The 17,288-nt window shown below is 41.3% G+C and overlaps 2 protein-coding genes across 2 annotated transcripts in view; one reads left to right on the top strand and one right to left on the bottom strand.

The window, feature by feature from the left end:
* mapk9 (mitogen-activated protein kinase 9) overlaps positions 1-5,617 on the top strand; it is a 39,118-nt gene extending 33,501 nt beyond the window's left edge. Inside the window, exons 10-12 of the mRNA XM_060936372.1 lie at positions 2,096-2,159; positions 2,257-2,328; positions 2,431-5,617. Of these exons, the coding sequence (XP_060792355.1) occupies positions 2,096-2,159; positions 2,257-2,328; positions 2,431-2,573 (279 nt within the window). The 3' untranslated portion in view covers positions 2,574-5,617. The remainder of the gene's footprint in view (positions 1-2,095; positions 2,160-2,256; positions 2,329-2,430) is intronic.
* A 790-nt stretch (positions 5,618-6,407) lies between these two features.
* si:ch211-247j9.1 (rho GTPase-activating protein 24) lies at positions 6,408-16,505 on the bottom strand (the record flags this gene model as incomplete). The annotated part of the gene is made up of 8 exons (XM_060935215.1): positions 6,408-6,959; positions 9,208-10,246; positions 10,774-10,895; positions 11,552-11,625; positions 11,839-11,971; positions 12,176-12,383; positions 15,230-15,345; positions 16,489-16,505. Coding segments are annotated over 8 exons (1,947 nt in total), but the record flags the coding sequence as incomplete, so codon positions are not given.
* Positions 16,506-17,288: the final 783 nt, after the last annotated feature.

The following is a 17,288-nucleotide window of genomic DNA, read 5'->3' as shown; positions in this document are numbered from 1 at the left end:
TCAAAGCATCGAGGCAAGATGAGAAGCGTGCAATTTGTGAAGTACAGTATGCTGGTCCGATTTCCCGATCAATTTTCTTCAGATATGGCACTCAGAATGCAGGAGAACGCATCATTTTACACTTATTTTCCCTTCCTTCAAAATTTTCCAGGGAGCATGCCCCCTGACCTCCCTAGAAGGGGGTGGCTGTGGCGCGCAATCTGATCTACCGCTTTTCATTCTCTGGGGGTCGGCAAGTATGATATTGCGGCGTTCATGAACCAGAAGTTGGTTACATCATGAAGATCCGGTTACTGTGTTCCAAGTCACATCTGCAACCTCCATTTCTTGAGTGACTTTACTGAAGAAGTGGAGGCAGTTTGAGAGATTTGAGGCAAATATTTACTAGAAAGATTTTCCTGATATTGACTTATTAGCCTTGTAAGCAATCATTGAACACCAAAGACACCTTATCCTTTATATATTCATTGTGTGTGTGTGTGTGTATGTGTATATATATATATATATATATATATATATATATATATATATATATAATGTGTATGTGTATATATATATATATATATATATATATATATATATATATATATATATGTATGTATGTATGTATGTATGTGTATGTATAAAAATATATAAAATGAGTGATTCCACGCTTATGGGTACTGAAATGGGGACATGAACTTATTTTTAAAAATTCACCTAAAACCATTTCTTTTTTTTACCATCAGGTCACAAAACATGTAATCTTTAATGAATGATATGTTAAAAGATAACTTTAATTTTCTGAGATGTAATAAAAACATATTTATATGCCAAAGTCAAGCCTATGAGTTCCAAAATGATGTCTGTTACATTACTTCTGTTACGATTGTCCATCTCGCGTCTGTTACAAATTAATTACAATCTAGCTATATACCATATTAATCTTATTGAAAGGATGTGTATGTTTATTCTACTACACATGTTTATTAATTATATTTGCTAAAACATCACCTTCCTATGTTTCAAAAAGTAATTCTACATTGTTAAAATTGAGAACTATGTCCACAACACTTCTGTTACGTTCTGACTTTTTGGCATATAAATATGTTATTACATCTCAGAAAATTAAAGTTATCTTTTAACATATCATTCATTAAAGATTACATGTTTTGTGACCTGATGGTAAAAAAAAGAAATGGTTTTAGGTGAATTTTTAAAAATAAGTTCATGTCCCCATTTCAGTACCCATAAGCGTGGAATCACTCATTTTTATATATATATATATATATATATATATACACACACACACTACCGTTCAAAAGTTTGGGGTCACTTTGAAGTTTCCTTATTTTTGAAAGAAAAGCACTGTTCTTTTCAATGAAGATCACTTTAAACTAGTCAGAAATCCACTCTATACATTGCTAATGTGGTAAATGACTATTCTAGCTGCAGATGTCTGGTTTTTGGTGCAATATCTCCATAGGTGTATAGAGGCCCATTTCCAGCAACTCTCACTCCAGTGTTCTAATGGTACAATGTGTTTGCTCATTGCCTCAGAAGGCTAATGGATGATTAGAAAACCCTTGTACAATCATGTTAGCACAGCTGAAAACAGTTGAGCTCTTTAGAGAAGCTCTAAAACTGACCTTCCTTTGAGCAGATTGAGTTTCTGGAGCATCACATTTGTGGGGTCGATTAAATGCTCAAAATGGCCAGAAAAATGTCTTGACTATATTTTCTATTCATTTTACAACTTATGGTGGTAAATAAAAGTGTGACTTTTCATGGACAACACAAAATTGTCTGGGTGACCCCAAACTTTTGAACGGTTGTGTGTGTGTGTGTGTGTGTGTGTGTGTGTGTGTATATATATATATATATATATATATATATATATATATATATATATATATATATATATATATATATATATAAATAAATCTCACTCACAGTTCTCACACACACTAAGAGAACCAGTTGTACAAATTAGGTTTGTTTTTTTTGTTTTTTTTGGCTTAACTCTTCGCTTTTGTACTCAGATGGTCCGTCTTGGGTTGAGGTCCAGATTTGTAACAGCTGGGTTTTTTTTTCTTTTTCTCTTCTCCATTTGCAGCCCCCACCTCAAATCTCAGACAAACAGCTGGAGGAGAGGGAACACAGCATAGAACAGTGGAAAGGTAGAAGTCCTTGCCAGAAAAATAGCCTATAAGAGAGATTAGTAATAATGTGTTCTGATGGTAAGATGATTAATTTTCTGTGTGTGCCTTTTACTAGAGCTGATCTATAAAGAGGTGATGGACTGGGAAGAGAGGAACAAAAATGGTGTTCTGAAGGAGGAGTGCTTAGGTGAGCGAGTTGGACCAAATATCAGCTGTATTCTGTTTTATGGCTGCATTAACTTGTAATTGACTGACTGCATGTGTGCGCTTGCTATTCTGTCCTCTGCAGTCGACGGTGTGGTGAACAGCAGTGCTACAGCCTCTCAGTCCTCGTCCATTAACGACATCTCGTCTATGTCCACTGAGCAGACGCTGGCCTCAGATACAGATAGTTCTTGCATCGACACCGTCGCTGGGGGATTAGAGGAGTGACTGTGAGCCTCTGCACTCCGTAGCGTGTTTTTTTTTTTTTTTTCCCTCCCTCTCTCTCTCTTGCCCCCTCTCTCTCTCACTCTTTTTTTTCCTCCTCCACACATTTTTCCAGATGGCAGTGTGGGCCCTGACTTGTTCCAGACAGACAGGCTGTGACTCTCTCGGGCTCTTCTCTCACACAATCCCTTTTCGTCGAGTTTCTTTGCGTTCAGTTACGTTTCCTAGCCTGATCGTTTGAGAAGCAAGTCTAGTGTGCTGTAATAAGATTTTACAGCAGGAACTGAGACGCTTCCTGCAGCTGTGGCCTATGAACTAAATTTGGTCTTGAATGAAAATCTGCTTAAAGCTTTGCGTCCCTTCCGAGGTTCCTGCACCGACGATGTTCTTATTAGTTAAGTTTAGTAAAGAGTTGGAAAAATCAGATTTGCTAAATTTTAGCTTTCGTGTTAAAATTGTCTTTTAGCTTATTGTTTTTATGTAGGCATGTGGCAACACGTTTTACCCCTAATTCAGTTTAAAATCTCCTGCTAATGGATTAGAAGAAACTTTTCATGATTACTACTACTACTGTAATCACTACCCTCCTCTCTCTCCCTCTCCCTCTCATTCTCTTCCTTTCTGTCCGTTCCACGTAGCTGATATTAGCGCTCGTATTCTCACTCGAGAAGCACAGACACTCCTGGAACAAGCTAAACGATAGCAAGTTCCTTCTTCTGGAAATGTAAAAGTTCTCAACGCTCTGTATTGCATGCCACTCATGTTGAACTCTTAAGAAAGAATGTTTACAGCACCGCCTCCCCCCCCCCGATGATGCCTGAATACACTCACGAAATGGTAGTGCCTGGCTCTGTATATAGACACGATACAACCATGTTTTCAATCAGAGAACTTGATGATGCATCTCACTCATATAGGGTGTAGCCGTGTGTGTGTATGTATATACGTACATGGATTGTATACTTTTTTTTTTTTTAAGTGTGCTGTGGAAACCTGATTTTACAGCTTGGTTTAGGAAAAGTATTGTATGCCATACACCTTTATTTTGAAACAGGATCCATTGTCGGAAATTTGGATTTGTTGCAAATGAAAAGAAAGCTGCGGTAAGTAGAAGCAATTGTATCGTTGATGAGAAACGATAAAACTGTAGAAACTACGTGCACATTTTTTCCTTACTGTATCATTCCCAAAAGAATTCTGCACAACCTGCAGCATCGTGAATAATTTGTGAGAATTGTACATATAAGCTCAAAAGCAGATTGCTTCTTTTTTTTTTTTTAAATCACTTATTGGAAAAAAAATGCCCTTTTACTGAAAGAAAGAAAGAAAATTAGCTTTATTTTATAGTAAACTCTTCAGAACGAGATGATCTCGTTTCCCCTGTGTATGCAATCTACATTTTCACTGCGTTTTATTTTTTACTAGTTGGCATGCTGTGGCTGAGCACAGCACGTAGCACTGTGTTATAAATCTCTGTCCTGTTAACACAATAGCATGTGCTTCACATTGAGCAGCTCATTGTTACTTGTTGATCCAATTTTACTTTTTTTTTTTTTGCGCCCTGGAAAAGGAACCAACACTTAACATTGTCTGTGCTGAGACTTGAAAATAAAATTGTATAATATAGCTGTGATACAAATGAAATGCATGAAAGCCGTTGTTCAGTACGAATCTTACTTATAGGTGCACACCAAGGAACGTTTCTTTGAAACACGTCTTTGAAGAGCGTTTCTTCGGTTATATAAACGACTCTAAGCCTCGTTATTGACTCCTCTGGAGGCGAACATGGCCGGCTTCATCTTCATGTGGTGTGTGTGTGTACACTTCAGGCTTCCTCGGATGGACTTTCAGAACCGGACCTTCATCGAGTGGTGCACACAGAAGTGCAGCCTCAGCATCACGAATGTTCCTCATGCCTTAATATCCTCGCTATTTCTTTTCCAGTCTGATCTGACGGTTATTAAGAAGCTTTAGGTGGCTGGACAGGACGATCAAAGACATTATCTGTCACCAGGCAGCATTATTTGCTCTTGCACAATAGCTTTCTTTCTCATTCATGCACATTTATATCAAAGTGCTGTAAAGACAAGTCTGACAAGGTGCAGGTGTGTGAGAGATGTCACACAGTTCTTGTTTTCATAATCATAGCACGGTAATAATGCACGTTATGTATTTCAGTAGTCAGAGGCGATTCTAGAGTCCGTTGTGGCCCCAAGCAAAAATTTCCAGGGGGCCCTTCTGACCAGCGTTCATCACCAATATGTTATAATCTGACACCAACGAAAAATGTATGAAACCAAAGTTTTTTAAATTCCAAATGTGAAAATACAATGGTAAAAAAACAAAATAAATAAGCCCTCGGGCCCCGACTCTTGGGGGGCCACTGGGCCAGGGGGCCCCAAGCAGTTGCCTGCCTTGCCTGTTCACAAGTCTGTAAATAGTGCACCGTTGGTGTTTTTTTCCCCCTGTAAACTTTCACAAGTGAGCTTGATTTGCTAATGAGCATGATTTTGTGAACAAAAGAAGCACGCTTTGCGGTATTAAATCCGAGTACAAGCTGGACATTAACTCTCTTAAGGGCTTACTGGTGTTTCAGAGGGTATGTCTCGGACATTGTCACTTTGACAATCTGTATTGCAAGAAATGGGACCAGAATTTTTTTTTTATTTTTTTCCCTCCACAGTGATATTCACTCAAGTTTCCCTAACACTTTTTTTTTTTAGCCATAATTTCATCATCACTCAAACATTTCTGCAAAAGAAAACTATAAAGTATCTTAACTGCTATGTATGAATAACGCTCTTCCTGCTGCTTTGTGGTTTCTGTTGTCGTATCCCGTATGGATGTGTTCTTTGTGGGTTGTCGCGAACGAAGACTCCTAACGAGTTTCTGTCATTCAACCCTGTCTGAAACATTATGCAAAATCTGAAACAGGATTATAGGTCTGCTGCAACTGAGTGTCCAATCCATTAATTTCTATGTGAGGAGGGGGGGGGGCAAAAAGAAATAATCTGTAACAAATTGCCAAATAAAACACTTTAAATGAAGTGCTCTTCTACATTTCTTACACATTTTATTTTGGTACAAATGCAGGTTTTTTTTTTTTTTAAAGCAGTTTAAGTATTTTCTTTACAGATCTGCTTGACTGTTGATTAAATTTATAAATACACTTGTTCTTAAAGTGCCATTCCACCATTGGATGTATTTTTTTTGGCATAAAATACAATATATTTTATGACAACATGACTAGACAGAGGAATCTTTTAGCTTCAAAATGATATATCAAACATAATTTTTGACAACGACAAGTATGTTAATTTTGCGACCAAAGTCACCTACCCTTTTAATTTCCGCACGATAGTGAAACGTGATGTCATCGGCAGGTTCCCCTTCTTGTGTACCACGTCACGTGTGACGTGGCACAGATTATCAGCAATGGCGGATAGAACGCGATTGTCAGCTTCGGAAAAGAAGCGAAGAAAAATAGCAAGTGATGCCCAAAGGAGACGGTCGATGGTGAATATCGGCACAGCAATCGACAAGCGGAAATCGCGTTCTATCCGCCATTGCTGATAATCTGTGACACGTCACACGTGACGTGGTACACAAGAAGGGGAACCTGCCGATGACATCACGTTTCACTACCGCGCGGAAATTAAAAGGGTAGGTGACTTTGGTCGCAAAATTAATATACTTGTCGTTGTCAAAAAATTATGTTTGATATATCATTTTGAAGCTAAAAGATTTCTCTGTCTAGTCATGTTGTCATAAAATATATTGTATTTTATGCCAAAGAATACATCCAATGGTGGAATGGCACTTTAATTTGAGTTTAATTTCACTTCAGTCACTCATACAGAGAAGTTTAAACAGTCTCTTAAGATGTTACACTCAATAACGTCACAAGAATTGACTTCTGTGTTTTACAATGCCATGCTTGCTAACACCTTCTACCTTCCACTTGTGGGTCATTTCATTGTCTTTGTAGTTATAACTGTGTAACAAAAGGCATTTTTCAGACATGCGTGAGTTCTTTTTCAATGCTTGGATCCTTTTTTGCACCCTGCTTGGTCCAGTAGGCTTTTAACATTTTGTACATGCCAGAGAGAAATGTTAGGTGTTACCAAAGTCAGTCTCAGAGATTGGGAGTCTCAGAAGCTTTGAATGATGCGCTCTGTTTTCCGAGCCTCGGAGTTTAGCTCTCCAAAGGTGTCAAAGAACTGCTCCATTTCCTGTTGGAGTGCTGCGTTTCGCCGATCTGCGTCAGCCCGAGCTCGCTCCATGTTCCGCATCTTGATTTCAGTAACGCTGACACATCGGCGCTGTTGCTCCAGAGTCGCACGCAGTCCTGCTACCTGCCCCTGGAGGGCCTCGTTACGCTGTTCCAACCTTCACAGATGGATTAAACATATGGTGAATATTTTTTTTTTTATTATCTCCTAAAGGAAACAAAGTGCATCCAAGACTATTTCTGTGTGTGCTTAACAAAAAAGTTATGCTGCTCATCAGTTTGGGGATGTGAAACCTTCAAAGTGCTCTCAGTATGTACAGTGCTCAGCGTAAATGAGTCCACCCCCTTTGAAAAGTAACATTTTAAACAATATCTCAATGAACACAATTTCCAAAATGTTGACAAAAGTTTAATATAACATCTGTTTAACTTATAATGTGAAAGTAAGGTTAATAATATAAACTTGGATTACACATTTTTCAGTTTCGCTCAAATTAGGGTGGTGCAAAAATGAGTACACGCCACAGCAAAAACTACTACCGTACATCTAGTACTTTTGTATGGCCTCCATGATTTTTAATGACAGCACCAAGTCTTCTAGGCATGGAATGAACAAGTTGGCGACATTTTGCAACATCAATCTTTTTCCATTCTTCAGCAATGACCTCTTTTAGTGACTGGATGCTGGATGGAGAGCGATGCTCAACTTGTCTCTTCAGAATTCCCCATAGGTGTTCGATTGGGTTCAGATCAGGAGACATACTTGGCCACTGAATCACTTTCACCCTGTTCTTCTTCAGAAATCCAACAGTGGCCTTAGATGTGTGTTTAGGATCATTGCCATGTTGAAAAAGGGCATGGAGTGATGGTAGCATCTTCTCTTTCAGTATAGAGCAATACATCTGTGAATTCATGATGCCATCAATGAAATGCAGCTCCCCGACACCAGCAGCACTCATGCAGCCCCACATAAGGACACTGCCACCACCATGTTTCACTGTAGGCACCAGGCATTTTTCTTTGTATTCCTCACCTTTTGTGACGCCATACAGTTTTGAACCCATCAGTTCCAAAAACGTTTATCTTGCTCTCATCATTCCAGAGTATAGAGTCCCAGTAGTCTTCATCTTTGTCAGCATGGGCCCTGGCAAACTCTAGGCAGGCTTTTTTGTGCCTGGGCTTTAGGAGAGGCTTCTTTCGTGGACGGCATACATGCATGCCATTCCTCTGCAGTGTACGCCGTATTGTGTCACGGGAAATAGTCACCCCAGTTTGGCTTTCTACTTCTTTAGATAACTGCAGTGAACTCGCATGCCGATTTTCTTCAACCCTTCTCATCAGAAGACGCTCCTGTCGAGGTGTTAACTTCCGTGGACGACCTGGACGTCTCTGTGAGATGGTTGCAGTTCCATCTTTCTTAAATTTTTGTACCACTTTTGCTACAGTATTCTGACTGATAAGTAAAGCTTTGCTGATCTTCTTGTAGCCTTCACCTTTGTGGTGTAAAGAAATGATTTTCTTTGGGGAATTCTGAAGAGACAAGTTGAGCATCACTCTCCATCCAGCATCCAGTCATTAAAGGAGGTCATTGTTGAAGAATGGAAAAAGATTGATGTTGCAAAATGTCGCCAACTTGTTCATTCCATGCCTAGAAGACTTGGTGCTGTCATTAAAAATCATGGAGGCCATACAAAGTACTAGATGTAGTAGTTTTTGTTGTGGGGTGTACTCATTTTTGCACCACCCTAATTTGAGTAAAACTGAAAAATGTGTAATCCAAGTTATATTATTAACCTTACTTTCATGTTATAATTTAAACAGATGTTATATTAAACTTTTGTCTTGTCAACATTTTGGAAATTGTGTTCACTGAGATATTGTTTAAAATGTTACTTTTCAAAGGGGGTGTACTCATTTATGCTGAGCACTATATGTATGTCCTGTATGTATATTATTATCCATCCATCCAGTATCCCTAACTGGTTATCCTGTACAGGGTCACAGGCAAGCTGGAGCTTATCCCAGCTGACTACGGGCGAAAGGCGGGGTACACCCTGGACAAGTCGCCAGATCATCGCAGGGCTGACACATAGACACAGACAACCATTCACATTCACACCTACAGTCAATTTAGAGTCACCAATTAACCTAACCTGCATGTCTTTGGACTGTGGGGGAAACTGGAGCACCTGGAGGAAACCCACACAGACATAACATGCAAACTCCACACAGAAAGGCCCCCATCAGCCACTGGGCTCAAACCCAGAACCTTTTGCCATGAGGCGACAGTGCTAACCACTACGCCACCGTGCTGCCTGTATATTATTATGGAGAGCTTAAAAACAGCACCAGAGTTTCATGTTCATTGTACTAGGAGTGTTGGAGCACTGATGAGGGTATTTTTACCTGTTGATCTTGGCTTCATATTCTGCTTTCTGCCTGGCCATTTGCTGCCGTAAGCCAACCACGAGGCACTGTATTGCTTGAGAGGCTGGAGGGTCTTGTGAATCTGAAGGACCATTTGGAAGAAAGACCTCACTGCTACCTGTACTCAATGGGGCATCAGTGGGGGCAGTAGAAGAAGCAGGGGAGTTTGGGTACAAGTCACATTCCCCAAGGTCTGACCTGAAAGAAGGGAAACATACAGAGCTGTGGCAAGGGCTAGCAGTTCCACCACTACCAGAGCCCCCATCCCCAAGCAGGATTTCACAGGAGGACAAAGAACTGGTGCTGTCGGCCATTCTAGCAGTACCACCCTCCAAGTCTACTATCCCAGTGCCAGCTTCCCCGTCTTCTACACGGTAATCCAGCTGCACCCCAGTTACCATGTTGTCGTACACAGATAATGTGCTCTCCTGGGCTTCACTACTCCTACTGCTGTCCCCTAGAGCTCCCTCCGTCTCCCAGGTGCATTGCCCCAGACGAGGCCAGCTTGTAGACTCCAAACAGCCCTCGTGCCCAACTTCTGCCACTGTAATTGTTGAGGAGGAGGAGGCAGTAGGTGGTGTGGTAGGGGGAGGCACAAGTCCAGAGTGAGAAGACTCCTGTGCTGAAGGGGATGGACTGTGGTTTTCATAAAGAAGAGCTGAGCTTGCCTGAGAAGAGACTTCCATTTTTTGCTGCTGGATCTCGGGTAGGTGATGCGGCGTGTGAGAACTTTGGGAAGAAAATCTCCGTTCGTTCATAAGAGGTAGAGAGAATTTCCGGGAAAATGGCTTGATCGTCTGAGCTGGTTGGGGCACATGATCATTGTTCAATCCTAGCTGAGGCTCTCTTCGAGGAGCAGTAGTCTTGGTGTACACCCAGTCTACCTTGCTGCCTTGTCTATGTGTGGAAGCAAAAGCTGATATGGAGGTTCCTGGTACCTTGCGATTGTTTTCTCTTGAGAAGAGCACACTGTGCTCTCTGATCAGCTCGGACATGAGATGTTGCACTACAGCTGCACCTAGAAAGAAGGGTTAGTCAAGAATGAGTGGTCTGACCTAAAGGTACTAGATTTTTTTTTTTGAAAACATTTATGCCACCGAGTACTAATGTTCTCTAAAGAATGGTTATCAAGCCAGAGTCTTGATATCAGTGTATCTAAGCTTATGAGTTCTTATTCAGGGTCTTGTTCTCAGGTTATGGTCTCGGACAAGAGATCTTTGCCGCCGGCACCACCACAGGCAATCCACTACTCTCAAATCCATTTTAAACAAAAAATATCTAGCAGACTGCAATAATTAATGAAGCATGATGTAGTGCAAGTCAAGCCATTTTATTTAGCTAATTTGGTCAACTTGCTAATCTCTTGCTAACCCTGGTGACCTGCTAATTAAGATTCTAAGGCTAAAGTACTTCAAAAAACATCAGATCTCTGATAGTTGAGGTCTAAGGTTGGTCTAGTCAAGTTTGACTAGTACTTCCCCATCTTTTTTCATAATTTATGTCTTGCTCTCTTTTTTTAAACATGCAGTTATTTAAGGGTCTTACCCCCAATTATACTTTCAGGGTCTTCAGCTTTAGGTCGAAGAATGTTTGGCCCAAAAACAGTTGCTAGGTTTTGGATACTCATCTTATTGGTGCTAGAGAAGGACTGGACCTCATTTAAGAACCTGCAATAAGAGAACTTGTCCATCACTATCTATGTATATTTAAGTTATTCCACAAAATCGAGTCGTACATGAGCTGATAGTCAACGAGGTGCGTAGCGCCGAGTTGGTTATAAGCCATGTACAACGAGATTGAGTGGAATAACTGTTTTATTCTATCCACATTCACCGGATTTTGAGAAAGGGAGCATTTTTATTTTCTGCAAATTCGATAAATAAAAACTTTTTTGGGGGGGGATTTTTTTTTTCTTCTTTAGGTTTTTTGTTTTTTTTTTGTAGTTGGCAAACCACCTTAAAGGTGCTTTACCACCACCGACTGGGCTGGAGTGTGGAGCAGGTGATATTTGGTAGGGGGAAACAAAGCTATTCTTTTAATTATTTCTGTTTCTTTTAAATACGTGATAATTTTTGGGATTTTGTTTTCGAGTAGTTTTTAATTCGTCCTCGGTTGGTTCGGCAACACGCGCCGCCGTTTTGTTTTGCTCTACTCACGGTATATGAGCTGATATCCTAGTAGTAGAATAGCCAATCAGAGCGCGCGATTGCTCATATCCAGTGAATGTGGATAAAATAATAATGAATATTTGTCCATGGTAGAGATGCAGAAGTTTAATGAATTCATAGCAACTATTCTTACAATATGAAAACGAAGCACTTACTGACAGATGTACTTCAGCAGTTTAAAATTCGCTACCGGGAGTTCGTGAAGAAGGTTTCTTAATTCCAGCAATCCCTGAAGCCAGACCACAAGAAGGTTATACAAAATCGTATGTATTATCAAGAGACCTTAACTTCAGAGAAGAGAAGTGCTTCTACAGGTGCAGCGTTAATGGTTTTTTATTTTGTTTGTTTTAAACAGTGCGAATATGTACCTAAGGTAAAGTCCATACGAACGGATCCTATTCAATATATTATAGTTTAACAGAATAGAAGATGAACTGATTACCTGTTCCCTGTCCGAGGGGATTTTTTTGCCACATATGAGAAACTCTTGATAACGAGAGAAGGGTACTAATGGTTCAGGCAACTCTCTGAGGTACAGTTTCAGCAGAGAGGCCACTGTGTGGACATCTGTGTTGCTGAGATAGGGGGGAAAAACCACACAGACACACAAAGAATACTGACATTTTGTGCTACATCTTGTCGACATAGCTGCCTTTGTAGCTAAAAGTCTTTGATCCTTTGGCATGCTGTGGTGTGAGTAATGCAGCCGATATATCATATCACCAAAAGGGCATGTCTTAAAAACCCGTAACAGATGTTCTTAGTGTTCTAACACTTACCTATCAAAGGACGGCTTTTCACCAGCATCAAAAGCCTCTTGTAGCTCTTTGACGAGTGTTGCCTGGCCAGGTTGCCTGAAGAGCCCGACTTCCATCAACCCCTGCTCCCTGATGAAGTCCACACACTGCTCCACCACAAGAGGAGCCATGTGGTCTCCATACCGACGCTCATACAGCACCGTCTCCTCCAACCGCTGCCCAAACACACCTTTTTTTTTTGAGGGGGGGAGGCAAGGGTGTAATTGATCAGATCAAACCCTGGGTTCTGACCTGCCCTTAAAATGATCTCAAAGGGTTATGATGCAGTCATCATTTCAGAAAATATACTGTAGCATGCAAGATCAGCATGTGGTTCAGAGAAATCATAAATTGAATGTCATGTAAGATGCTGCAGCACTGCAGCAAAATGGTCTCTGGGAAAAAAAAAAAAAAAAGCTTGAAATACTCACGCCTTCTAAAGCTCAGCACCCTTTTAATTTTTCTGTAAGCAGAGTTCGAGAGGTAGCTTCCTGTTCGGTGGACTGCCTGCTTGCTCTCGGGCATCTTTCTCTCTCCTCCTTGCTGGTCTTCGTGTCTCAGATGCACACCCTCGCACAGTTTTAAAATCACAGCGTCTCCAAATTACTTAGTATCCCAGAATGGAGCAAAGGGCTGCACAAAGGTAATTAAAAAAATATGCCTCTTGCTCGTTTTTTTCTGAGCAATTTTTGTTTTATATAGTGAGTGCTGCCTCCCTCTCTCTCTCTCTCTCTCTCTCTCTCTCTCTCTCTCTCTCACTCACTCACTCCATTTACTTCCTTGTGTCCCTCTTTCTTGTGTGTGCAGGTAAATGGGTAAACCCCAGTGCTCTGTTAGCCTTGGAGCTGAGAAGAGGCAGTCCTTGTCTTGTCCTGTTTATGTGCAGTGACCCTCAGGCTCAAATATGCAGGCTAATCAGATATATCAACATTCCGATGGTGGTGACAAATCTCATCCTTTAAGAGCAAACATTGTTCCAGTGCACATAGGTTTTAATAAACTAGCTGAGCTGTTTCAATGTCAATAAAAGTTGTCGAAGAAGAAGAATATGGAACCAAAATCCAAGTCTCGGATGAATGTTTCTGTTCTGGAATAGAACAAAAGATATATAAAGCTTCAGTTTCTGTTTCGGCTCTTTACGAATGTCCCACCAGCTCAGACTTGTCCAGTCCTCTCGGAGCGTCCAGCACCTCCTCTCTTCAGTGCATGTCCTCTGAACTCCAATCAGCTTTGGGGAAGGGGCCAGCCATCCATGTTTTTTTTTTTTTTTTTTGATGTTTCAGTTGAAGTTTCCTTGAAGCCACTTTCACACATCTAGGTCATGGAGCTTGGTCTGTAATAATTCAGTGCCTGTTTTTTTTTCTTTGATGAGAAGTATTAATTGTCTTAAGGAGTTTCCAGTGACGCAAACCAGCACCTCCTTAACGTTTCTGTCAGAATTATTCAAGGCTGCTCCTTCATAGAATACCTTTGGAATTTCTCAGCTCCCCCACATCATGTTCACAGCTTTCTGCTCTTTTTCTTTTGCCTTACCTGTCTTCATATAGTTTCCTTTTCCTTTGCACTCTCTCTCTCTCTCTCTCTCTCTCTCTCTCTCTTCTATCTCCGTCCCTTCCTCACCCCCTATATCAAACTACCCCACTGAAGGCTCTTTGGAGCAAGGCCAAGTGGCGCAGACTCCCTCTTCCCTTATCCTTCTCGTCTCTCCATGAATCATTAACACTGAACACCACTGTCACAGATTGACTAAAATAAATGAACTAGAACATGTAGCTGCTTACCCACCCTCTCTCACTCTTTCTGTCAGGTATTTTTACCTCTCTCTTCTCTGTTTGTCACCTTATCCCATGACCCCCATCCCTGCACCCATGCTTACTAACTTTACATAGTTATCCGTCTCCAATCACTTTCCATTGGCCCACAGTGGGCACTCCCTCATTTCCTTTTAATGCTCGTATCCGGTTTGGGTAACTTGGCCCCTGATGATGAATCCAAAATGGCTCCTAAGACACTGACCTAGCATGTAAGGAACTCGAGTGTGAGTGTTATCTTTTAGAGAAATCTTTCTCTGTGTAGGTGCCCCAGGCTGGTGAGTAGTTATGGCTAGGAGGTCATGTGGGGAATTCATTGGGAATGTTAATCTCTCCTGGGAAATGAGCGATGAGGACACGGGAGTGTGAGATCAGCGCTTACAATCGCAGCACAGCAGTCTTTAAACAGCTCCCCCAGGCATTGCTCAATCTATGAATAGGCCCAGACGAAATTGGCAAACCTTTGTGTTGGGGTTCATTCTGGACTGGTACATTGATACTACTGTTGTGTGCAACTCTTCAGTGGCGAACTGTGTAGTAGTACTGTGGTAGAGAACGACAGTAAGCTGATCGACCACTTGAGAGACGCAAGATGTGCTGTAACTATGGTGGAATTGGGCAGTTTGCCAAATTGAACTGCTTCCTGAAAGATCTCCCCCTCACCACCACCCCAAGCCAGGAGGTCAGACAAGGATTTTGTTCTCTGATCTGCCTGGATTGAGCTTGAGCCGAAATAGTTCATGAAGGGCATGCGGAGGAGCTGCAATCCAGAATCATCTGTTTATACCAGGAGGTTTATATCTGGCGAACAGTGAGAGGCTTCAAGTGTGTGAAGTCTATATTCACCTAAGTGGCAATGCTCGGACTTTCCCCGCCTCTTCCAGTTCAGATACTTTTATGCTTGTTGCCGCAAATAAAGATGACCAGAATTCTGTTTTTGGAATTGTAAGAGTTTTGCGATAGGAAGTGGTAAACAAAGGACAGTCACTGATTTGTGTAACGCAACAGAAATGTCTGGGAAACGGTCGTAATATGGTTATTGTGTCAGGAGATGAGTGTCTTTTGGTGTGGAATGTGTTATGACTTGAATCCTCTCACACTGTGTAGCGTGCATGTGTGTGTTAGTCCAAACACACTTATCATTATGTTTTTATCAACTATGCATTCAGGGAACCACCTGCAGGATTTTCCAGAGACATGTCCGTGTCCGAATGTATACGATTACCTGTAAAAGGTATCCAGACTCCTTTGTTGAGACTCTTCAGCCATTCCTCTCCTTGGCCACAGCTGTTAGACAGGAAGAAGTATGATCCTGGGCTTACTAACACGTCTCTGTTTCCTGTTAGAGAGAAAGGTAGGGTGGTCATCGCCGATGGAAGACATGTATAACATTTTCTCATGAGGTGTATTAGACAATTTAACCTTTATTATCATGATCAGAAATTTGGCTTGACCAAATTGGAAACTAATCAAGAGGAAGCATCTTGAGGTTGATGTTTTAGCTCAAGGGGATCGTGAGAGCTTTTGAACAGTCTCCAGTGAACTTCATCATGATGTTCAGTGGAGCTCAGCATAACATTTCAGACCACTTGAAACTTTGCACAAATCTTTTTTTTTTTTTAAGTTTTGGACTTTGCCTGGGAAGTCTGTCAAGCACGGATAGATAATACACTCGGTTCAATCGTTTCTATAGTAACAACTTTCCCAAGAGCTTGTTTGGGGGATGCGCTACCTAAACAGATTTCATAAACATGTAATAGTTTTCTGTGAGGAGAAGTTTATTGAGCATTTTTTAAATTTTTTTAGGAGTCTTCAGTGTCAACACCATGGAACAGAGATACAGAGCTGTAACTTTAAGGTTTCTGACACTGGAATGTTCAGGATGGAGGACTTTGCGGTTTCTTGGTAACATAGCAAGCTGTTTTTTTTTTTAAATCTTTTATTAATTTCGAGAGCAAAAGAAAAAAGAGGCTCTAAGCTTAGAACTTTCCCCCTGTAGTCACACCATACCAGCCCACCAGCCAGACATGACAAATCCACACACTCATAAATGTCTCGGCTTTCCACGCCTGAACTGTCCCAACCCTCCATATGATGTAAGGACCACTATTCCTGTGGTCTGGGGGACATGAAAATAGACTTGATTTGTCAGTTTCAGTTCATTTATTTAAGTGAATATGACTATGAGGGAAGGGAATCATGATTATAAATACAGTGGACATGGAGGCCTCCACAATTATTGGCACCCCTTGCGAAGCTTAGGGGGAAAAAATCCACCTACTGGTGAAGTCGCTTCATCTCACACTGAAAAAATGAGGAGAAATCCAACTTTTAATTGAAATAAATTTATTCAGAGAAAAATGACTCTCTCTTCAAGAAGTAATTATGTTAAACAAAAACACGTGCCACTATCGGTGGTGTAGTGGTTAGCACTGTCGCCTCACAGCAAGAAGGTCCGGGTTCGAGCCCCGGGGCTGGCGAGGGCCTTTCTGTGCGGAGTTTGCATGTTCTCCCCGTGTCCGCGTGGGTTTCCTCCGGGTGCTCCGGTTTCCCCCACAGTCCAAAGACATGCAGGTTAGGTTAACTGGTGACTCTATATTGACCGTAGGTGTGAGTGTGAATGGTTGTCTGTGTCTATGTGTCAGTCCTGTGATGACCTGGCGACTTGTCCAGGGTGTACCCCGCCTTTCGCCCGTAGTCAGCTGGGATAGGCTCCAGCTTGCCTGCGACCCTGTAGAACAGGATAAAGCGGCTACAGATAATGAGATGAGATGAGACGTGCCACTATCATTAGCACCCCTGGAAATTATCGTGAACACAATGTAACTGAAACATGTTTCCTGTTTAAATTGTACAGTATTTTTGAGTTGATTGGAGTGTGTAGGAACTTTTCAAGCTGTAATCCATGACTTCCTGATTAACCGGGGACAAAAATGAGGTGGCACAGAGGCCAAATTTCTTTTGTCATGCATCAACATGGGAAAGATAAGAGAACACACAAACCAAATGAGGGAGAAGTGTGTGGACCTTCATAAGTCAATAACTACTCACTTGAAATTGCCCATTTCTACTGTTAGGGCAATAATAAAAAAGTGGACACCAACTGGAACTGTTACAAACTTGCCTCAAGTTTATTTTGCCCCCACGTACAGTGAGGAGGATGGTAAGAGGGGAAAAAAACCAACCATCCCCAAGGATCGCTGCTGGTGAATTACAAGAAAAAGTAAACTCCTGGGGTTTCCAAGTCTCCAAAACCACCATCAGACTCCACCTCCATGCCAACA

This window comes from Neoarius graeffei, chromosome 12 (assembly GCF_027579695.1).
Source record: "Neoarius graeffei isolate fNeoGra1 chromosome 12, fNeoGra1.pri, whole genome shotgun sequence".
NCBI lineage: Eukaryota > Metazoa > Chordata > Actinopteri > Siluriformes > Ariidae > Neoarius > Neoarius graeffei.
Note: the sequence above shows the minus strand (reverse complement) of the source record. Positions and strands in the feature narration are given on the sequence as shown.